The following is a 25173-nucleotide window of genomic DNA, read 5'->3' as shown; positions in this document are numbered from 1 at the left end:
AACCTAATAATATAAAACATGTCAACATCGTGGGGAAACCTGTGATTCTAAGATAAAGTGGCATATGCAAAGCAGATCATAAAATTGTCTTAATTTTTTAATAGGATGAATCATAAAGGGAGGTACTGCCCTGCTTGGTCTTTACATATAACTCTATGGTAGACCTAACTTTTATGGATAGACAGCTACTGCAACGATAGTTTCATTATATGGTTACATCAGATCTTGGTGTCATCGGCCATGCTTGTTACTGTGTAGGTGGAGGCATCATTGGGAGCTTCACGCTCTGCTACACCTTTGGTGCTGTCATTGCTGATTGGAGAGCTGCTGGACAAAGAAACCAATCCAGAATCCTGGCTGCTGGGTGGTGAAAACACTGTAATTACACAGAAGATAAAGGCAAAACACAATTAGTTATTTCTCTGACCTTATAATGTAAAAAACAATCTACTAGACACAGATTGAAAATATTATACTTTCTGCAGTCTGTAATGATGTAAAACACAGAAACTGTTTCACGTAGCAAGACTATATGCTCTTCAACTAGACTTTAGCATGCACTAGACAGCAACAGCATTAATCATGTCAAGACTGAGCTACTATTCTACTCAAAATAATAGTAATTTGGTAATGCTATCATGTGCCATATTAAAGTGATCCTGTCACAGGGGGAGGATTTACTAAAACTGAAGAGTGCAAAATCTGGGGCAGCTCTGCATAGAAACCAATCAGCTTCCAGGTTTTATTGTCAAAGCTTAACCACTTGAAGATAAGGCCTATTTCTGACATTTGTTTATTACAAGTTAAAATCAGTATTTTTTGCTGGAAAATTACTTAGAACCCCCCCCCCCAACATATATATATATATATATATATATATATATATATATATATATATATATATATATATATTAGCAGGGACCCTAGAGAATAAAATGGCGGTTGTTGCAATATTCTATGTCACACTGTATTTGCGCAGCAGTCTTTCAAAAATAATTGTGTTGGAAAAAATACACTTCAATAAATAAAAAAAAACTAAACAGTAGTTAGCCTAGTTTTTTTGTATAATGTGAAAGATAATGTTACACCGAGTAAATAGAAGCCTAACACATGTCAGGCTTTTAAATTGCGCACACTCATGAAATGGCGAAAAAATTACGGTACTTAAAAATTTCCATAGGTGACGCTTTAACCACTTTACCACTAGAGCATTTTGCTGTCTTACGTCTGGGCCACTTTTTGCGATTCGGCACTGTGCGAATTTAACTGACAATTGCGCGGTCGTGCGACGCTGTACCCAAAAGAAATTTACGTCCTTTTTTTCCCACAAACAGAGCTTTCTTTTGGTGGTATTTGATCACCTGTGCGATTTTTACTTTTTGCGCTATAAACAAAAAAAGAGCGTTTGTTTTGAAAAAATAACAATATTTTTAACATTTTTTTATATGAAATTCCCCCCAAAAAAGATGTAAAAATCTAATTTTTTTTAAATTTTTTGCCAATTTGTTTTCTGCTACCTATGTTTGGTAAAAAAAATCGCAATAAGCATATTTTGATTGGTTTGCGCAAAAGTTATTGCGTTTACTAACTAAAGGAAAGATTTATATCATTTTTGGTGTTTTTTTTTTTTAACGAGTAATGGCGGCGATCTGCGATTTTTTTTGCGGGACTGCGACATTGCGACGGACAGATCGGACCCTTGACTGACATTTTTGACACTTTTTGGGGTACCAGTGACATTACTGCAGTAATCAGTGCTATAAATATGCACTGTTACTGTAAAAATGACACTGGCAGGGAAGGGGTTAATTTTATTGGAGAGGGAGGGGTTAATGTATGCCTGGTGCTTACTGACGTGTGGGGGGGGGAGGTGACTGTGTGAGACAAGGACAGATCGGATGTCCAGCTATGCTGAACAGTCCAATCTGTCACTCCCTGTCACTGAGGAGATCCGCCCGCTCTGTTTACACAGGCGGGCGGATCTCCAAACTGGATTCCCCGACGATCGGGGCAGAGCAGCGATTGCCGCTGCTCCTCCCCTGGCCCGACTCCCGCTGTGAATGAAAACAGCGGGAGCGCGCCTCCGGCGGTGCGCGAGCGCCGCCTACAGGGGGAGGAGTCTGGCGACGTAGGTCTACGTCGTCAGACCTACAAGAGCCACTTTGCCGCAGTAGTACTACGGTACTCAGCGGTAAAGTGGTTAAAAAATGTTATTAGTTACCTGTTAGGAGTTACAGAGGAGGTCCTAAGCTAGAACTATTGCTGTCGCTCTAATGCAGTGTCTCTCAACTCCGCTCCTCAGGGCAGGTCAGGCCAGGTTTGCAAGAAAACTGAAATACATCACAGGTGATATCATTTGCTGCTCAGTGATTGCAGTATTCTAGTCTGCATCTCCCCAAGGTAATACTTAAAATCTGGCCTGTTAGTGTGCCCTGAGGACCGGAGTTGAGAAACACTGTTCTAATGATCGAGGCAATACCTCACATGTTTGGTTTGAACACTGTTTACATTTTCGGGCGAGACTTACGTATGCATTTGCTTTGGCGTGGGAGCACAGAAGGATAGGGCGCTTTGAAAAACACTTTTTTATAAGTATTTTTTAACACTGTTCCTTTAAAAAAAAAAAATGTCCTGATAATTTTTATTGCTTTCACAAGGAAAGTAAACATCCCTTGTGACAGTAATAGGCAGTGACAGGTACCCTTTATGGAGGTATCTGGGGTCTAAAAGACCCCAAACCCCTCCTCTGCACTTGAAAGTTTTCAAAACGCCAACGCCATTGGCTGCTGAGTAAACTGAAAGTGACGTCGCTTCCGGGTTACTACATCCGAGGCCTGATCAAAGCCGATTCCGGCTTTGTTTAGGTCTCCAACCAGCCGGCGGATGTGCCGACTGGTGGCTCTTGTCTCCCGGGAGGACGGGAAGCTTGGGCGAGCCGCGGAAGTCCTCCCCTCCCGCTGCTTGTTAGAACAGCGAAGTGGCTGCATAGCTGCATCGGTTGTCATTATAAGAAAGTTGACCGTACTCTCCAACCACTTCATTTACTCTACGCTTGCGAGTCTGTAGAACACTGTTTCTTGTGGTTCCTCCAGCAGACTCAACCATCACTACAGGATAGATGTCAGCAGAAGGAAGTACAGCGGCTGTGGGGGGGGGGGGGGGGTGGGCGGCAGGTATTTGGGTCATCTGTCTGGTTGAATACTTCCAGTGGTTGGGAAGTAGAAAATATACATACTGCATGTTACTTCCTCTTTTACAAGTAGTGCTATTAGTAAATGTGATCATATAGTATCAGGGCTACTTTATTTACTGAGAAATACAAATGAAATAATAGGTTTGGTTTAATCTTCAAAGGCTTTAGTGTTTAGGACATATTCTGAATAGCAGGTTAGAAAATGCAGACCTAATAAGCATGTGTAGAAGCAGTTTTTTTTTTAACTGACACCAATGGCACCTCCTAACATCTTCAGGTAATAATGAGATGTTGGCAGATGAACTGTAACTGATATATTTAGCAAATTTGGCAAAAGCAGTTTTTTTGGGAGCTCATGCGGTGAGTGTCAGTTACAGTTCTCTGCTCTGCTCCTGCAGCACCCACTGGAGCTCCAGGAAGGCAAGAAAGCAGAATCAGCTAGCTCCAGCACTCAGCGGCGCACTGACAGGCTGAGGCAGTTGCCGATCGCAGGTGGATCCTGACAATATGGTTGGGATCCTTAAAGAGCCTGGACCGGCTTTATGACTCTTTAGCCCACTGTTGGATGATTGTGGGTCACAGGAGAGCAAAAGCAAGTGCTCTCCTGTGACCCAAAAGAGACGCATGGGCAAAAATGCTTTGGGCATACTTCTCTTTTAACCAGTTCCAGACCGCCCACCGCATACATACTGTAGCAGGGCAGCCCGGCTGTGCAAAATCCTGTACATTTACGTGATTTTGTGCATGAGATGTAGGGGGGTGTGCTCAGGATGTGATTGGACACAGCAGGAGCCAATCAGTAGGTCTGGTGGCCACAGCAATGACAGAACGGCGGTCTGCCTATGTAAACAAGGCAGACCGCTGTTCTGTCTGGGAGTAAAAGAGAGATCTTGTGTTTTAGCTAAGCTGAAACACAGATCTCCCTTTTCCTCTAGTGCATCCACCCCCCCCCCCCCACGGTTAGAAAGCACTCCCTAGGAGCACACTTAACCCCTTGATCACCCCTGGTGTTAACCCCTTCCCTGCCAGTATCATTTATACAGTAACAGTGGATTTTATTTAGCACTTATCACTGTATTGATGTCACTGGTCCTCAAAAAGTGTCACTTATTGTTAGATTTGTCCGCTACAATGTCGCAGTCCTGCTAAAAATCGCGGATCACCGCCTATATTAGTAAAAACAAACCAAAAATAAAAAGTCTATAAATGTATCCCATAGTTTGCAGACACTTTACATTTTGCGCAAACTAATCAATGACTTACTGTAAAAAACATTTCTCTGATGTTCATTGACAGACACAGCTCCTTATTCTTCTTAACCATTGGGTTATACTGCCCCCTACAGGAGTAGGACACTAGGCAGGAAAAAGCTTGACTATGCCTATGTTCAATCCCAGGGGGTATACATCCACTCTCAGCTATAGGCACTCAGTTTTGTTACAAGCAGTGCCAGAAGAAAGCCAACTCAACAAAGGCGTGGGTGCTGTGTCCGTCAATGAACATCAGAGAAATGGATTTTACGGTAAGTCAAAAATTCAATTATCTCTTTTGTTCATTGTCGGACACAGCTCCTGATTCTTCTTAACCATTGGGACGTCCCAAAGCAGTGTTAAACATGGGGGGGGGGGGGGACACATCAGAAAAAAATTCCCAAGGCTAACCATAGCCAATCAGGTAACAGAGTTTTACCATAAACAACTTGAGCTCACCTGAAAAATACACCCTCAAAGAGGACTAGGTCCTCTAAACAGAAGCCTGCAAAACCTTGCGGTCAAAAGAAGCATCCGCAGATGCAAACATATCCACTTTATGAAAAAGTGTGCACCGACGACCAGGGGGCTGCGTTGCAAACCTACGTCGCATGATGACGGAAAGCCCAAGAGGCACTAGGCGCCCTAATAGAGTGCGCCTTGACAGGTAAAGGAGGAACCTGACCCTTGATGGAATAGGCCTGAACCACCGTCTGTCTGATCCATCTGGAAATGGTCGCAGAAGAAGTGGACAACCCTTTGTGAGGTCCATCCGTGAGCACAATAGAGAGTCTGACTTCCTAAAAGACTCTGTAGCTGCCAGGTACACCCTAATTGCCCGGACCACATCCAAGGCATGCAAGGCAATTTCCTTTTGATGTTTAGGCCGGGGACACAGGGAAGGCAACACAATGTCTTCAGTTAAATGAAAGTCAGAGACCACCTTAGGAAGGAATGATGGGCAGAGGCAAAGCACCAACTTATCCTTGTGAATCACCATAAGGTAAACGACAGGATAACGCCGCCAGTTCCTACACCCTACGCGCAGAGGTGAAAGCCACCAAAATAATTGGATTTTTGTCTTACCGTAAAATCCTTTTCTCTGAAGTTCATTGACGGACGCAGTCTCCGTTCTTCTTAACAGTAGGGTTATACTGCCCCCTACTGGAGTAGGACATAAGGCAAAAAAGAATTCTGGCTATGCCTATGGGCAGTCCCAGGAGGTATACTCCCTCTCTCTGCTATAGGATGTCAGTTTTGTAACAAAGCAGTGTCAGAGAAAGCAATACCAACCCAATTCAAAATAGAGGGGCGGGTACTGCGTCCATCAATGAACTTCAGAGAAAAGGATTTTACGGTAAGACAAAAATCCAATTTTCTCTATCATTCATTGATGGAGACAGTCTCTGTTCTTCTTAAAAGTAGGGATGTCCCAAAGCAGTGCCATAAAACATGAGGGGTGGGAACAGCAGAAAACAATTCCCCAAGGCTGAACCATAGCCAACCAGGCAACAGAGAGCTCATCAGAACAGCAAGATGAGACCCACCTGAAAAACAATAAACACCCTTAAGTGAGACTAAAAACACCCTTAATCTCTCACAGGAAAAAATCTGGATAAAAAAAACTATCTAGAAAATGTTTTGTGCCAGGACTAGAGATCCCAGCAAGGAACTAGGTCCTTACTCCTGACTAGGCAGAAAAAAACTGACATCGTATAGCAGAAAGAGGGAGTATACCTCCTGGGACTGCCCATAGGAGTAGCCAGAACTTTTTTTCTGCCTAGTATGCTACTCCTGTAGGGAGCAGTATAACCCTACTGTTAAGAAGAACAGAGACTGCATCCGTCAATGAACGATAGAGGGAAAAAAGGCTACCTTCTCGGACAGCGAAAGCAGGAAAAGCTCCCGAATATTTTCAAAGGGAGGCTTCTGTAGAGCTGAAAGCACCAAATTAAGATCCCAAGTTGGCAACAGAGCCCACACTGAAGGAACCAAATGTCGAACACCCTGAAGAAAGGTGCGCACCAGGGAGTGTGTGGCCAAAGGTCGTTGGAAAAAAAAAAAACGCAAAAGCCGATACCTGGCCCTTGATGGTACTCAAGGCCAATTGCTGTTCAACCCCCCATTGAAGGAAGGTTAAGATCCGATCCACCGAGAAGGAGCGAGGATGAACCCCAACGCAATGTACATCGTCCACGTACAAAGGTAGATCTTTCTAGAAGTAGATTTCCCAGCTTTCAACAGCATAGGAATCACCGACTCAGACAAACCTCTATCCTTTAGCACCTGGCATTCAACAGCCAAGCTGTCAAAGCCAGCGATTGTAAAGCAGGATGGAAGATTGGTCCTTGGGACAGCAGATCCTGCCTGAGAGGAAGTCCCCAAGGATCATTAGCGCCTAGCCATACCAGATCGGCATGCCAAGACCGGCGAGGCCAGTTTTGAGCCACTAGAATGACCCAAATCCTTTCTGCCTCGATCCTGCACAGGAGTCATGGCAGGAGTTAGAGAGAACTGGAACGAATCAGCAGTTTACCTTAGAATGCTGGTTTCTTACTGAGCCACCAGGACACTTCTTGTGCCCCCTTAGTGATTGACATAGACCACAGCAATGGCCTTGCCTGAATAAATTCGTACCGGACACCCCTAAAGACCAATTGTCCAATGAGCCAGACAAGTGTGATCGCTCGGAGCTCCATTAAATTAATCGGCAGTCTGTACTCTGCCACAGTTCAGACCCCCTGAGGACGTCTCCCCACACGGATAGGCTGGCATCTGTGGTGACAACCGTTCAGTACAGGGGGAGAAGGATGTTCCCTGTCAAAGTGCCGTTGAGCAAAGCCACCTCCAGAGACCGTGGATCCTTGTCCCATTTCACCAGAATCTCTTTTGCAGAGATCTTGTGTGGAACTGTGCAAACAGACCACCTCGAAGGTGGACACCATCAGGCCCAGAACCCGCATGCAAGCCCAGAGGGATGACCGTCTGCTGAACAACAGAAGCTGAACTGTCTCCTGAAATGTCTGGAGTTCTTCCAGAGAAAAAACACTCTGGCTGAGGCCGAGACCAGAGTAAAACCCAGATAGTCCAGTTTTTGAGGACAGAACCAAAGCAGACTTCTAAAGGTTTAAAATCCAACTGAACTCCCACAGAGTTTGCAGAGTAATCTCCAGATGTCCATCAGAGCAGTCGGAGACTCTGCTCGCAGAAGAAGATCGCCCAGGTACCCCAGTACTGTGATCCCCTGCTGACTCAAACAATGGCAGCACCGGGGCCAACACTTTTGTGAAGACCCGAGGAGTGGAGACAAGGCCAAAGCTCAACGCCACAAACTGACACTGCTCCTCGCCCATGGCAAAACGGAGGAAGCTCTGGTGACCTGCACATATTAGAATGTGCAGGTAGGCGTCCTTAATGTCGATAGAAGCAAGAAGAAAACCCCCAGATGTAGGGACGCCACTACTGTGCAATGGACTTCATGCGGAACTTCTGTACCTGCACAAAGCAGTTTAACGTCATGAGGTCCAGAATTGGACGTACCTTGCCTTCCTTCCTGGGAACTGTAAAGAGGTTTGAGTAAAAACTCCTGAAAAAGTTCAGAAGTTGGGAAGTCTTGCACTGCCCGAAAGAGACCCTGTAAGCGATCTGGGGACAAGTGCAGGCTGGAAGGGAAGAACCTTTTCGGAGTATAAGACTGAACTCGATCTTGTAGCCTGACCGAAAAACTTTGTGGACCCACTCGTTCTGTACCAGGGAGGTCCATGGATCCGGAAACCAGCGAAGACACCCCCCCCTACCCCAGATATGGGTGAGGGCACTCCTTCAAGCCGAGGCAGCCTTGTCTGCAGGTCTGGAAGAGCCCGCTCGTGGCTTGCCAGACCATTTCCTCTTGGAACCTCCGGTAGAGGCCCTGACTTTTGATCCCTTGTCTTGAGAGCTTGAAGGATGAAAAAACTTCTTATGAGCCGAGGAGAATGGCCCATGTCTACGACGGGGCTCCTTGCCCTTGGTAGCCGGTGGAAGAAGAGTACTCTTCCCCACTGTGCGATCCCCTACAAGGGGAAGATCAGATAAGGCTTTCTTAGAAGTCTGGTCTGCAGACCAGCATTTTAGCCAGATAATACGCTGATGGACCACTGCTGATACAGACAGCCTAAAAATCAAAGGAGCCGCATCCAAAGAAGCCCCTGGATCAACTCATCCACCAGCTCCGCAAGACAGAGGGAAGCTGTTTCCCCTCCAGGTCCTGGCCCGAGGTCTTCTTAACCTGAATGAAGATAGCTTTATTCAACCTGGAAACCGACGAGTCACCTACAGGTGGGACTGTCCACCTTTTAAGCAGTTAATCCTCATAAGGATACCGCAAGGCAAAAACGCTTAGGAACCACTGCGTTTTGGACAACCCCACTATTTTGTGACAATGTTGGAAGACCTGTGAATGCTGAAAAAGACCGTAGCCTCCGGAGCAGCATTTCACGCACTGACACAAACAGTGCATCCACCGGCGCCTTTTAATGCGTGGCTAAATGAGCAGAGGAATCATCCTCGCTATCTGAGCACTCAGGGTGTGTGGACACAGACCCAGCAGGGTGACTCGTGCCCACGGCGGCCGAAACAATTTCAGGATCTGACGTAACAATCGGGGGAGGGTCGCCGACTGCGATCCCGCAAAGGGGACACCAACCAAGGGCCCACCAATGGATTATCTACTGGACCCTGCAAAAAGGGGACAAGAGGGTCCCCCTCTGAGCCCCTCCATAGAGGCCCGCATAATAGGAAGTAGCCTGCTTAAAAGGGGGTCATCCATCGTGAGGCGGACACGCAAGAAGGGTACTCCGATGGTTCCGCAGCGCTAAAAAGGGGCAGGTGCCCCACACAATAATGGCGGCAAGGCTATCATCAAAAAATGAACCACCCCTTCTAAGCGATGAGCCAAGCTGACCACATGACCTAACATTGCGACTCAGGCTGAGGCCAGGTCATATCCGCCCTCGCAAGACGTTTAACTCGCAGGCCAGCCCCCGTCCAATGGGGCTATGCGAGGCTGAGGCCTGTGCGCACTCGCTGGCCAGACGGGGGGGATACTCTGGATCTTGATTATCCAGTCTGTCGCCCAGTCCGGCAATAGATTGTAGATTCTCACAGAAACAAAATAACAAAGATAGGAAAAAATTCCATTTAAAAAGAAGAAAGGCCAGGACCAGAGATCCCAGCAAGGAACTAGGTCCTTACTCCTGAGTAGGCAGAAAAAAACTGCCTACAGCCGAGAGTGGGTGTATACACCCTGGGACTGCCCATAAGTGTAGTCAAGCTTTTTCCTGCCCAGTGTCCTACTCCAGTAGGGGGCAGTATAACATAGTGGTTAAGAAGAATCAGGAGCTGTGTCTTTCAATGAACGAAAGAGAAAATTGGATTTTTAAAATTTTTTGTTGAGTATGTTTTGAAGCAGAAAGTGAAAAAAATTGATTTTTGTAAGAACTTACCGTAAAATCCTTTTCTCTGAAGTTCGACAGACGCAGCTCTTTATCTTCATGACTCATAGAGTTATGCTCCTCCTTCTAGGAATAGGCACTAGGCAGGAAAAAAAGCATAACCACGCCTATGCGGTCTGTCCCTGCAGGCATAACCCCTCAGACTCTGCTATCATCAAACAGTTTAGTTGCAAGCAGTGTTTAGAAGACAAAAAGCTCCACACCTCAGAAGTAGAGGGGCGGGTACTGAGTCTGTCAATGAACTTCAGAGAAAAGGATTTTACGTCAAGTTCTTTAAAATATCCAGTTTACTCTATCATTCATTAACAGACGCAGCTCCTTATCTTCATGACTCATAGGGATGTCCCAAAGCAGTATAATCATGAGGGGTGGGAAACAACGCAGAAACAAAACGTAAGTGCTCAATGGCTAATCTAAGCCAACCAGGTAACATGGAGTAACAACTGGAGCTAACCCAGAAAAATTTTAACCCTCAAAGAGAAACTAAACAAAGTTCTCTTTTAAACTGCTGCCTGCAAAACCTTGCAGCCAAAAGAAGCATCCGCGGATGCCAACACATCTACCTTTTAGAATTTTGTGAACGTATGCACAGACGACCAAGTTGCTGCCTTGCAAAGTTGTAGCACCGATGCCTGATGGCGAAAAGCCCAAGAGGCACTCAGCACTCTCGTAGAATGAGCCTTCACTGGGAAAGGAGGAACCTGACCCCTCAGTGAATAGGCCTGTACCACCGTCTGCCTGATCCATCTGGAAATGGTCACAGCAGACGCAGCAAATCCTTTACGAGGTCCATCAGTAAGCACAAAAAGAGCTTTTGATTTTCTAAAGGACTCAGTGGTCTCTAAATAAACCCTGATTGCCCAAACCACATCCGAAGAATGCAAGGCATACTCCTTAGGATGCTGAGGTTTAAGGCAAAGGGAAGGCAACACAATGTCTTCATTTAGATGAAAATCAGAAACCACCCCACAGTACCAGGTGGGCGCCACTCCGAAACAGATCACCCCCACCCGGGATGGAGGTACTGTCAGCCAAGGGAAGCTGCGCTCCAGGTCATGTCCACTCACAGCCTCGTCCCCATCCATCGGGGCACTGTCGTGGCGAGTCCTAGTTCTAGACTATAACCTGCTCACGCTCGCTGGCAAGGCTGGGAGACCTTAAGGATCTAGATTATCCAGTGCAAAAACTGCAGCAGGCTGCCAAATTTTTTCAAGAGGAGGCTTTTGAAGAACAGATAACACCATATTTAGATCCCACGGAGGTAACGGGGATCGCCTCAGGGGAGCCATATGGCGCACTCCCTGAATAAAAGTCTGGATTAGGACATGCGTGGCTAACGGGCATTGAAAATATATAGTCAAAGCCGAAACTTGGCCTTTGATAGTACCCAAAGCCAACCGCTGTTCAACCCTTTTCTGCAAAAAGGCCAAAACCCTAGTGATCTAAAACAAGCGAGCAGGAGTTTCAATGGGGGAAATGCATAAATCAGCTGATACCGACCCTAAGGAGCCACCAGTGCATCTGTGGCAATGGTCAGAGGATCTCGAGACCTGGCTATGAATTTCTGCACCTTCCTGTTGAGGCGAGAGGCAAACAGATCGACCTCAGTAATCCCCCACCGAACGCACAGGACCATTCCCCTTGATCCAACACCTGATGACTGGTAATTTGCCTGCCAGTTTTCCACAACTGGAATGTGTACAGCAGAGAGGGCTGGAACAAAACTTTCCGCCCAGGCCAGAATCTTGGCTACCTCCTTGGCCACCAAGACACTCTTGGTGCCCCCCTGCTGATTGATGTACGCTACAGCCGTGGCGTTGCTTGTAGTTCCTCTGGATCTTGGTCCTCAGGAACTAACTAGTTAAAAAATAAAAAAAAATCACAAACTTTCCCTGTTACAGCTAAGACCGAAGTCCCAGCAGGGAGCTAGGTCCTATTCCTAACACTAGGCAGAACAAAACTGTTTGATGATAGCAGAGTCTGAGGGGTTATGCCTGCAGGGACAGCTCTCATAGGCGTGGTTACATTTTTTTCCTGCCTAGTGCCTATTCCTAGAAGGAGGCACATAACCCTGTGAGTCATGAGGATAAGGAGCTGCGTCTGTCGAACTTCAGAGAAAAGGATTTTACGGTAAGTTCTTACAAAAATCAATTTTTTTCACTTTCTGCTTCAAAACATACTCAACAAAAAATTTTAAAAATCCAATTTTCTCTTTCGTTCATTGAAAGACACAGCTCCTGATTCTTCTTAACCACTATGTTATACTGCCCCCTACTGGAGTAGGACACTGGGCAGGAAAAAGCTTGACTACACTTATGGGCAGCTCTCATAGGCGTGGTTACATTTTTTTCCTGCCTAGTGCCTATTCCTAGAAGGAGGCGCATAACCCTGTGAGTCATGAGGATAAGGAGCTGCGTCTGTAGATGAACAATAGAGAAATATTGTTATTTTTTTCAAAATTGTGGTTCGTTTTTTGGTAATAGGGCAAAAAAATAAAAACCGCAGAGGTGATCAAATACCACCAAAAGAAAGCTCTATTTGTGCGGAAAAAAAAACATTAATTTTATTTGGTTATAGCTTCGTACGATTGCGCAATTGTCAGTTGAAGCAACGCAGTGGCGTATCGCAAAAAATGGCCTGGTCAGGAAGGGTGTAAAACCTTCAAGAGCTAAAGTGGGTAATATGCTGCTACAATATTCTGTGGCAGGAATATGGATCACGCTTAATAATTCTTGGGGTTGATTTACTAAAGAAATAGAAAATCAACCCCGTTTTTTTTTTTATTCCACAGCTAGATATGAAACATCTTTTACATTTATGTACGTCGTAGTCATTTACTGCACAGAACAGAAATCTACTTCCAATTAGGCCTATACTTCTGGAAGACTTTGCAGGGGTTAATTTTTCAAAACGGTAAGAGGATAGTTTGCATTTCATTGTATGTAACCTTCAATTAATAAAATTAGGAATATTACATTCAAACTGTACAACTCTCTTCAACAAAATTTCCCCTTCAAATGGCAGACGAATGCACTTCCTTACTTGGCATACATTTCACCCCCTCTATAGATTTTTATATCATAAAAACTATCCCCCCTATATAAGAAACTACAAGAAGACCTCACCTCGTGGTTCCGTAGGCTGAGCTCTGTAAAGATGAACATTCTACGTAGAATTCAACACCTATTCCGTACCTCACCGATAACAATTAATACGTCTGATTTGCGTATTTGTCAGCAGAAGGTTCTGAAATTAATTTTGGGGTACAAGAGACCTAGAGTGAACAGCCGCACACTATTTACTCCTAAACTGAGGGGAGTTCTGAGAGGCCCAGATTTGACTAAATATTATGCTGCACAAGTGGCGCAATTGATCCACTTCCATTCCAAACGGGTTAACTAGTTATGGATACAGTTGGAATCCTCCCACCTCCCCTCTACTTCAATTGGTCACCTGATGTGGCTGAAAGCCAGAGACAGACCGGGCATACTATGCCCGAAGCTGTCTTTTTGCTGGGGACTATGGGACAGATTGGCCCAAAGATACAGATTCAAATCTCCCCATACCCCAATGGCCCCTTTGCTGGACAATCCAATGTTCTCTCCGGGTCTTAGTCCCTCCACATTGGAGTGGTGGACGAACAACGATTTTCTCTGGTTCGAAGATTTCTGCGACCATAGAGGAATGCTATCTAGAAGCACATTACAGGAAAAATACCTCCTTGTGTGGCTCAGTGGATAAACACACTGACCACATAACATATCTATGATATACACTATACTATATGAAGGGTACATTAAACTACCTTACATGGCACGATGGGAACAGGACTTGGGGGAAGAGTAAGAAGCAGCAGAATGGGGGAAACTGGCCCAATTCAATTCCAAATCTTAAATTAATACCTCCCTGATTAAGGCAAATTTTAAAGTTTTCTTGAAATGGTATCTAGTTTCAGTCAGATTGCCGTGCGCTGTCCAGGGGGCCTCCTCCAGGTGCTTTCTTGGTTGCGGCCAGGAGGAAACGGTCCTCCATACCTGGTGCACGTGCAGCAAAGTGTTTATCACTTGCCTGATGAAGGGGCCCTGCGTGGCTCTGAAACATTGCTACATATGTATTACGTGACCACAGAATAAAGCTTTGGACCCTTTCGAGGAATCCTTGGTGTGCTGATGACATTTCTTCACCCCGGGATATGTGAGACGCCTAATCGCAGTTATTTCACGGCAGCTAGGATATCCATTGCCCGATCCTAGAGGTCACCCATGGTCCCTTTTGATCTCCTAATGGGAAAGTTGACATGGAGTGTGATCAATAAACGCATGGTGGCTATCCTTCGGGACAAGCTGGCCTACTTTGAGAAAACATGGGATTCCTGGATGAAATACCTGTCAGAATCCACCTGATCTGGATGGAGACACCGGCCCCCTACATAGGAGGGTCACAGCCTGGTACTTAGACACTAATACTTTCTCCTTGTCTTTTCTCATCTCTTTCTCAACTGGGGATTTTTTTTTCTTTTCTCTCTGTCTCTATACCCTAGCCCCCCTCCTTTCCCCTTGATTTCTCCCTTTTCTCTTTTACTAGATGGAATTAATTCAAAGCCATTCTTGGTCCCGAGGGACCTAGTAACTCAATAAAACTTTGAAGGGCTCACAGGAGTCTATGTATAATTGAACAGAATGCAATTAAGAATATGTTCTAAGTTAAACACAGATTGCTCTGTATGTATTATTATTTCTATATTTATATGTATAAAATCTCATTTGCTTTTCTTATTCAGCAATTCCCCCTGTTGAGGATGGTGAATATGATATTCAGGTATATTGTGTACTGTTTGGACTTCAGGTCATCAGAGGCCTAGCTACTTCACCAGTGAATCGGTGGATAGACAGAGGCCTGTGAGTCGTTAGGCTGTTTAACCTCCCTGGCGGTATTCCCGAGTGTGGCTCGGGGTGGAATTTCAGTGCCATTAGCGGTAACCCCGAGCCACACTCGGAGTACCGCCAGGGAGAAGTCGCTGGATCCTGGAAGAGGTTACTTACCTTGTCACCAGCATCCTGCGATGTATTCCGGCAGTGTACGGCGGCTGGATCTTCTGTTTGATGCTGTGTGCCCCGTCGCGTCGCAGGGGGGTGGAACCGGCGGCAAATTCAAAAAGTAAAACACACTGATATATTGGATTGGATTACATTACTAAATAAAATAAATTGACCTTAGTTTCCCCCCCCCCCAGTGCCCTTGCCTGCATTTTTACTGTACTATATATATATATATATATATATATATATATATATATGTGTATGTGTGTGTGTGTATATATATATATATATATATATATATATATATATATATATAAGTATATATATATATATATGTATACAGTGCCTTGCAAAAGTATTCAGCCCCCTTGAACTTTGCGACCTTTTGCCACATTTCAGGCTTCAAACATAGAGATATAAAACTGTTTTTTGTGAAGAATCAACAACAAGTGGGACACAATCATGAAGTGGAATGAAATTAATTGGATATTTCAAACTTTGTTAACAAATAAAAACTGAAAAATTGGGCGTGCAAAATTATTCAGCCCCTTTACTTTCAGTGCAGCAAACTCTCTCCAGAAGTTCAGTGAGGATCTCTGAATGATCCAATGTTGACCTAAATGACTAATGATGATAAATAGAATCCACCTGTGTGTAATCAAGTCTCCGTATAAATGCATCTGCACTGTGATAGTCTCAGAGGTCCGTTTAAAGCTCAGAGAGCATCATGAAGAACAAGGAACACACCAGGCAGGTCCGAGATACTGTTGTGGAGAAGTATAAAGCTGGATTTGGATACAAAAAGATTTCCCAAGCTTTAAACATCCCAAGGAGCACTGTGCAAGCGATAATATTGAAATGGAAGGAGAATCAGACCACTACAAATCTACGAAGACCTGGTCGTCCCTCTAAACTTTCAGCTCATACAAGGAGAAGACTGATCAGAGATGCAGCCAAGAGGCCCATGATCACTCTGGATGAACAGCAGAGATCTACAGCTGAGGTGGGAGACTCTGTCCATAGGACAACAATCAGTCGTATACTGCACAAATCTGGCCTTTATGGAAGAGTGGCAAGAAGAAAGCCATTTCTTAACCACTTAAGCCCCGGAAGATTTTACCCCCTTCCTGACCAGGGCTTATTTTGCGATTCAACACTGCGTGATTTTAACAGACAATTGCGCGGTCGTGCGACGCTGTACCCAAATGAAATTGACGTCCTTTTTCCCCCCACAAACAGAGCTTTATTTTGGTGGTATTTGATAACCTGTGCGATTTTTTGATCATGCGCTATAAACAAAAAAAGAGCAACAATTTTGCAAAAATAACAATATTTTTCACATTTTTTTATATGAAATTCCCCCCCAAAAAAAGTAAAAATCAAAATTTAACATTTTAGGCCAATTTGTTTTCTGCTACATATGTTTGGTAAAAAAAAATTTCAAAAAGCGTATTTTGATTGGTTTGCGCAAAAGTTATTGCGTTTACTAAGGGAAAGATTTTTGTCATTTTTATTGTTTTTTTTTTTTTTTAACGAGTAATGGCGGCGATCTGCGATTTTTTTTTGCGGGACTGCGACGGACAGATCGGACCCTTGACTGACATTTTTGACACTTTTGGGGGTACCAGTGACATTACTACAGTAATCAGTGCTAAACATATACACTGTTACTGTAAAAATGACACTGGGAGGGAAGGGGTTAACTTTATTGGAGAGGGAGGGGTTAAGTGTGTCCCTAGGGGTGTGCTTCTAACTGTGATTGGATGTGGCTGTGTGTGTAACAGCAGAGATCAACGGTCCTACATAGCAGGACCGTATGATCTGTGCTGTTACACAGGGGAGAATGACAGGTGGCTGTGTTTACATTAGCCGCCTGCCTTTCTCCCGCTGTATCCTACGATCGCGAGTGACCGGCGGACATCGGTCACACGCGGGGGCTGTTTAGGGAACGAGCGGGGGCGGGAGCGCGCCTCTGGCGGTGTGCGCTAACCCCCTATTGGCTCACAGGCTAGTGACGTAACGGTACGTCACTTTGCCTGTGAGGGGCTGTCCGCCGCCGTATATAGTCGGGCGGCGGTCGGCAAGTGGTTAAAGATATCCATAAAAAGTGTAGTTTAAAGTTTGCCACAAGTCACCTAGGAGACACACCAAACATGTGGAAGAAGGTGCTCTGGTCAGATGAAACCAAAATCAAACATTTTGGCAACAATGCAAAACGTTATGTTTGGCGTAAAAGCAACACAGCTCATCACCCTGAACACACCATCCCCACTGTCAAACATGGTGGTGGCAGCATCATGGTTTGGGCCTGCTTTTCTTCAGCAGGGACAGGGAAGATGGTTAAAATTGATGGGAAGATGGATGGAGCCAAATACAGGACCATTCTGGAAGAAAACCTGATGGAGTCTGCAAAAGACCTGAGACTGGGACGGAGATTTGTCTTCCAACAAGACAAAGATCCAAAACATAAAGCAAAATCTACAATGGAATGGTTCACAAATAAACATATCCAGGTGTTAGAATGGCCAAGTCAAAGTCCAGACCTGAATCCAATCGAGAATCTGTGGAAAGAACTGAAAACTGCTGTTCACAAACGCTCTCCATCCAACCTCACTGAGCTCGAGCTGTTTTGCAAGGAGGAATGGGCAAAAATTTCAGTCTCTTGATGTGCAAAACTGACAGAGACATACCCCAAGCGACTTACAGCTGTAATCGTAGCAAAAGGTGGCGCTACAAAGTATTAACTTAAGGGGGCTGAATGATTTTGTACGCCCAATTTTTCAGTTTTTTATTTGTTAAAAAAGTTTGAAATATCCAATAAATTTCGTTCCACTTCATGATTGTGTCCCACTTGTTGATTCTTCACAAAAAATTACAGTTTTATATCTTTATGTTTGAAGCCTGAAATGTGGCAAAAGGTTGCAAAGTTAAAGGGGGCCGAATACTTTCGCAAGGCACTATATATATATATATATATACACAAACATTTATAGTTATTTATTATTATATTATAATTTATGATTTTGTGTTTCAAACTTTATCACATCTGGGATGTCTACTAGAGTCTTGTTTGGTCAGGTTTAAGTCAGTAATTACTAAGAATTTTAGGCCTACAATACATAACACCAAATTTCTATGCAAAAAATTGTACCGCCTTTGGTACAAAATTCCTGACATAATCATACCACCAGGGAGCTCAACCTTAACTTTGCCATTTTTTTAAAAATCTGGCATGTACCTAGTTCTTTGTAATACGCTGGACCAAAGAACGGTCTCTGTACTGTACTACACTTTTATGTTGTTAAAAATTCAAATAAAAACCATGGCAAAAAAAACTGTCCAAGAAAAATCTCAGTAAGTAAAATCAGTCAACGAAAGAGCTAATTCTATGCAGGCAACTTTATAACAGTATTAGTCAGAATACTATCCAATCTGTTTAAATCTGAGTTTTATGCTATGCACTGCTATACTATATACTGCACTATACACTATTCTTCCAAACCCCTCACATGCGGAGTTGGTATAAATGCCACTTAAATCCATGTATCCATTTCCAAATTGGTGGCTATGATGAAGTGACTTTACCACTCTTAACACTTACATTTTGATGGACTTTAGGAGAGAGGCAGCAAGGATCCTTACAGTGAGTATGTTTGGGAACAACTCTGCTGCGCTACAAACGATAAGCAAAAGATGTTTCCACATCACCATATTAACAACCAAGGTAACTGGGGTGGATTGGTGAACTACAGCAAGGCCCGTTTCCAAGACTTGACCTGGAAAGGGGCATGTTAGACCTCTTGAGAAACACAGCACTATGTAGGACAATAAGACTAACTTACTAAAAAAGTGTAGAGTTCCGTTTGGAAAGTGAATGTCCGCCTGGCAGTGTTAATGTTCACTGAGCATAAGGTATATGTAAACACTCACCTTGTACAACAACCCTTTCAGTTTAAAATAGAAATGAAAGGCAAAACATTTGTGTATACATAATAAAACATTATAAATACTTAGTTCATCCTCTTTTATAAGTGATCACATACCCCCTGTTCTCAGCTGCATAAGGAGCTCAGAGAACTGAAGGTGGAGAAACAGCAACACACTGGTCTTCCCAGTGAATGGCTGAGTGGGGGGAGCAGTGTCAGCACAAGTCTAATCATTGGAGGAGAGCAGGCTGAGTTCTAGCACAGCCAGAAAACTGACCACGCTGTGTTCTTATGTCTAATGTAGTCAGTTTTCATTTGCGGAAAGCAGATGAACTAGCAGTTACACCAGGAATTTCACACAAAGGAAGAAATATAGAGAACAGGATACTTTTTTTTTTTTTTTTTTATACACGTACATGATACAGCAGGCACATATCAGGAATGTTGTGGTAACATTCTTTCAATCATGTTTGTTTCATTTTTACCCCTCCTTTTTGTATAATAAGTGAGCACAGCTTCACCTTATTTACTAAGTTCAGTGATCATTCCCTTTGCTAAGACAAAATTTGCGCTTATGAATGTTCTCTACTATTTTTCTACTGTTTACATGCCAAAACACCAAACCTCATTACTCACTCCAAGCTTCCAGTAAAAACGTTCTCCTTATTCAATGGAAGACAAAATGCACTGGTTTTCCCATTAGACTTCTACAATTTCTTAGGGACTTTTCACTGCACTTTCTCCCTACTTCCTCCCACAGGCCATCATAAAGCTGGACTCCCTTCTTATGTTTTTTTCTACATTTTAAAGAACCTATGTGGGGAGAGTAATATTTTCATCTGGCATTATTATAGAAATATTAGTTAAATGGAACTGTGCATTTTGGTGGATATATTTCTCCAGGAGGGAATATAGAAGTGTCACGCCTAATCATATATTGTAATGGTTATTATTAAATGAAAAAAAAAAAATAACAGAACATTTATAGGGTTCAACAGGTTTGTTGGAATTGGTTTAACTTGTAAAAACAAAACAAAACTGCAAGCCCTTATTAAAATGAATAGTAAAAAAAAATAATCATTATTATGTGATATTCAATAATAAAGTAAAAAAAGCAATATAATGACATGAGCAGTTGGGAATGCGATACAAAAGGAACTTATGAAGGCAGGTCCTGCGACCTCTGGTTTTTCATTATACCCACAGTCCTCTGCCTCCTAGCTCCTTCCAAGCCTGAATGTAATTAAGGGGAAGCTGCAGTGGCAATTTCTCTCCTCATTAACTTGCTGATTGGTTTCAGCCTCAGGATTTCGCCAGGCTGCAGTTTGTCACCAATTCCAAATGGCCAATCGTTAATACTAATGTTTGTGTAACTAACTGCCTGCATCTGCCACTGCTCCTTGTACAACAATAATGGTGGGAAGGTACATTAGTGCTCATGTGTTAATTCAACCTGTGTTCATCAATGGAGAAATCTATGGCGTAATTATGTTAAACGTATTGGTAGCCCGGTACAGGTCTAAATCACAGCAGGCCGTGCCTTGCTCTGACATGTTCCCTGTCAACACTTATTATGTTTGATTACAGTCATTTTTACAGTTTACCTAAGCTCATGGATATGAAACAGGAGACACTAGTCACTGAACAAGAGCACCGCTTTCCACTTAGACACGATACTTGCTAGTGTTATGGCCAATGTGTGATGTCACATACCCTACTGCATACCCAAAGCAATCCAACGTTGGGTACAATATATATGTCTAGTAAATGGCACAATTTTAAACTCTTATTTCAGGTGCAGTGTGTTATATTTTATTAATTCATTGAAGCAGAATTTTGGCAAATGCCTTTAACATCATAATGTCTATTTCAGGGCTTTGTAATTATTCTTATGCACTAAATAATATAAATAAATTATTTATAATAATAATTATGCATTATACTATGGATGAACTGTTTTGGTCTGGAGCTCCTTCCATTAGTGCATGTTTTTTCCGGTAACCTGCTGGGGTACCCGCTGGCGGGTAAGCTTTGTCTGTTGTGAGCAGCCTAACCTGAGTCAAGGAGCTCTTCAAATATTTTGCACTCTCACTACTTTGTATGATCTCACATCAAAATCCCAGCGCTTCTTGGATGCTTTTCTTCACTGAACTGCTTCTACCTCCAGCATAGTAGTGCTGTCATCTAGGGAAACCGGGTTAGCCATTTCTACATGAATGTGTCACAACCAGTACCACCTCTCTCCCCTAGGGCATTAATAGTGGCTCCCTACTTCACCTTTACTTCCAACAATGAAGTGCAATGAAGTTATTGGAAGAGGCAGACAACCACTGCTACCCTAAACAATTAAATTCATAAAGTTTTAAAAGTAAGCTGGGGGGGCCTCCCTCACATCATCTAACTGAATATGTTCTTCACTATACTAGAGTACCCTGCTAAAGAAAAAAAGAAGACATATTTTACTAATCAAAATATGCCAAAATCAAGTATAACATATAAACAGGGTGGCAAAAATCTGGCCAATAATACACCAAGATAAAAAACAATAGACAGCATATCAAACATTTCACAATAAAAAAAAGGTCCATGTGCAAGTATGATATTGCATAGTCTATATACTAGTAAACACATTTTGGTATTTCTCACGTTTTATTATGCTTATGGCTCTCTTATGATAATTTTAGGTAGTCAGGGTTTAGGTTTCCATTTAAGGAATTGATAAAACTATTGCTTGCTTGGAAGAGTCAAGCTTGAAATGCTTCTGGTGTAGGTTGATGAGACATAAGCAGAACATTTTCGAGAAGTTGTATGGCAGTTTCTACAAATAATGTTAATAGTAAATACATCCTTTGTTTGCTTTTTTGACTCCAAGGGAGTAGAGTTGGTAAGGCATCCGTGTGTGTATATGATGGCATCCATGCAATGTGCATTTTTTTCTGCATGCTTAGCTGAAACTGTTATGGTGAGGGCAGTTGGGCAGCAATAACTTTTTTATATGGTTCATATTGGAAACAAATTAATTTAAAGATACAAGCGATTTTAACAATTTCAGAGTGTAATGTAGTATATACGAGGTTGCTACTGTTCCAAAGAGTGGCATTTCTGTAACACAGTTTGCTATGATTCTTGCAGATGCAGTACAGATAAACCTGCACCATGCTTAATTCACTCATTAATATTACCAACCACGCTATAATTGTTTGGTTCCATAACAATATACAAAATCAAATAGGTTTCTGTTTTTTAATATTAAAACCAAGTTATGATTTTATATTACAGACTTTAACAGCCATTGATAATGATATTCCAAGTAAACATTCGTGGTTAAATATCCAGTAAGGTTCCAGGAATTAAAAGTTGAACATTAAAACACAGTCATGATGTTGCTTGATCTAATACTTGGAAATTGCATCATTTAAGTGCTTCCACAAGAAACATTGAGCCGTGGATACGTCCACTTTAAACAAACAGACTAGAATGGGATAATAACAGGATATTTATCTACATTTCTTGGGTCAGCTGAGGAACAATAAGAAGAGAAGCACTTGTGACCTTCCCTTTATTCTACATAACCCTCTTTCCTGGAGCTGTTGTGTTTCTCCATTGAGGGGAATCATCTTTAATGAAGTGAAGCATGAATAAAATGGACAGAGCACTACAGAACTCGGAGCTCTCCAAGGTGCAATTTATCCCATGAAATGATTAACTACATTCAAAATGCTTTACTAAATTAAGATGTGTTTAAAGAGTATTGATTTTTGAATTAAAAAGTCTACATTTGTTACATCCTGACAGCTAAATACAATGGCTAGCCGAAAGGTTTTGTGGGCAATGGTGTTAATAGGAAAGAATAAGCAGTTACACGGCCAATATTACAGAAGCATGATATGATACCCTCACCAGATTTTCCCAGGGGATATGTTTAACAGTCTTTATAGCTTGATAAACTGAATTCAGTATAAAAGGAAATAAATACATTCTGTGTAAAACAAAAATTTCTACGTATTATTGGGTATAATACCCAAAGATTTACCTTTTGAACCTCTCAAGAGCAATTCCGTTTAGGATTCACATTTTCCAGCTAAAACCCACTCTGAAGATGTTCTCGCTTACATTTATTTAGCAGTTTGAACTTAGCACAACAGAAACAATTTCACTGCTTTTGCTAGTTACAGACCTGTGATGTCTGTAACCTGTGATGTCTTAATGACCTCCCCAAAATCATTGAGGAGTGACAATTTAGGCTTCTTGGTATCTTCAGCATCTAAGCCCACAGATGTCAATTAGCTCCCTGGTGCTCAAACCGGTCCAAGGCTGCTAGAGTCCTTCTCATTATAGACATACAACTAATCAGTAAGGCTAAGGTTGTGACCCCCGTCCTTACACACCTTCCAAGAAAATTACTGTGAGGGTGTTTGCCATTTGCAAGTGAAATTTATAACAAAAAGAATTAGCAGACTATACATTTGGGTTACAAAAAATTCAAAAAATTCAAATATGAACCGTTGTGTTTCTACACCTTTCCATCGCAAGAAAGTTTTCTTCCAAGTATATTTTAAATCTGCAATAACTATAGCAAAGAAAAAGAGGGCAGAAAATCGCTGACCGCAAATTGCTCTCTGGTTAATGTCCAAGTTCAGTTGGGTGTGGTCTAAAGCTGGTCATTGATAGATCCTTTTTTTTTTTTGATAAGCTGGCCAGCTGATAAAAAAACAAAGTGATTCCCCCATCCACACAAATGAAGTGGATGGAGGAATCCTTCTCACTGTGCCACTGTATTCTGAAAGTGGAGACTACTCTGCTGTCTGAATAAACTTAACAGCGCTGCAGCCAGTCGCCTTGAATTGCATAAAAATTTTCCAACATTCCTATTTGAGAGAAGCAGATCGTTATATCGATTGCTCTCTAAGGGGAACGGCCATAGATAGATCAAAATTCAGACAGTCCGCGCTGAACTGGCCAAACTTTGATCCATCTATAGACAGTCTAATGGGCCATACACACTATAAGATTTTCTGAAGACTTTTTCCTTAAGGGCTCCATATAATGAGGTCAAACCTAAACACTTTCAATTTGTATGCAATCTGGCAGGCCCTTGCACTACATAGAAAAGGTAAATCTGAAGGAAAAAGTCTTCAGAAAATCTTATAGTGTGTATGGCCCTTTAGGGACTGAGGCTCTCACAGCCTCACATTTTAACTAACCAGAATGTATAAAAATGGCAGGTCCTGCTGCCTTGCAGCCTCTTTCCCTGTACTGAGGTTGATACAGGGCCCATAAGAATAACAAGACACTGACAGAATCAACACTATGCTGTATAAAAATGAAAGGAACAGGAAAATTTCAACATAGTTAAATAAACATTTTCAATTCAACCTTACCCTTTGCATGTGACAAGACTCTACAACATGTAGCTTGAAAAAGTAAATGGCAGCCAAAGAAGAAAAACACGAACTCTGAATGTAGGAAATGCAATTTTTAGCAGAAGAAAAAGAAAAACAATCCGCCCAAGCTGTGCTGATTAAATATACACTTTCTTTTTTGGAGTCAAAGATCAGTTTCTCCATTCTATTAAACTACCACCACTGTCACCGACATTGGAATAATTAGGATTATCTTGGACGCCTACATTTTGACAAGTCCATTGTGTACTTTCCTTGAGTGCTCAATCTTGCTGCTCAAAAGTAGATGTGAAACATAAAGCCATGAATAGAGATTTTATTCTACCCAATCGGATGTATTTAACGCATTCATTTTCAAAACATGAATAAGGGAAGAAAATATATACTGAGTAAAATGAAACCAATTGATAACACAGACGACTGCCATTTTTTAAAATGGCAATTCTTATTCATGGTACCATAAGATGCCTTCCCTGCTCTCCCCCACCACCCTAAAATGCCAGAGCTTCCAAAAAACTTGTGCAGGTCCCAACTTCCTGAAAGTCAAAAGGTGTCAAAAGTTAGAAGCACTTCTCCATCCCCAATGTGACAGCCTGACACCGCGCAACTAAACTGTGGGCAGGCAGGGTTTCATGTGTAATCTATAGCAGTGAATACTGGGCATTTCTTTAGGCTCCAGGGGTGCACTGGGGCAGAAGGAAGGGCAGCATGAAAAAGGTAAAAACAGACAGCTTACGATGCCTATGATACAACAGACCTTTAACTTTGCCCAGTGTGGACAAAGTACAGATTCACCTTAACGTGTCTACAGACATAACAGAACATTTACTCAATGTGGCCAGTCATTGTTAGATCAGCAAGTGATTTAATG

At 42.7% G+C, this 25173-nt stretch overlaps 1 protein-coding gene across 1 annotated transcript in view; it reads right to left on the bottom strand.

Annotated features, from left to right (window-relative positions):
* Positions 1-218: 218 nt before the first annotated feature.
* Positions 219-25173, bottom strand: part of DMRT1 (doublesex and mab-3 related transcription factor 1) — a gene marked incomplete at both ends in the record, with an annotated part of 156550 nt that continues 131595 nt past the window's right edge. Inside the window, one exon of the mRNA XM_082245066.1 lies at positions 219-376. Within this exon, the coding sequence (XP_082101192.1) occupies positions 219-376 (158 nt within the window). The remainder of the gene's footprint in view (positions 377-25173) is intronic.

The sequence above is a fragment of the Pelophylax lessonae genome (genome assembly GCF_965119305.1).
Source record: "Pelophylax lessonae genome assembly, chromosome: 1".
Lineage (NCBI taxonomy): Eukaryota > Metazoa > Chordata > Amphibia > Anura > Ranidae > Pelophylax > Pelophylax lessonae.
The sequence above is the reverse complement of the archived record's forward strand: the minus strand, read 5'-3'. Positions and strand labels throughout refer to the sequence as shown.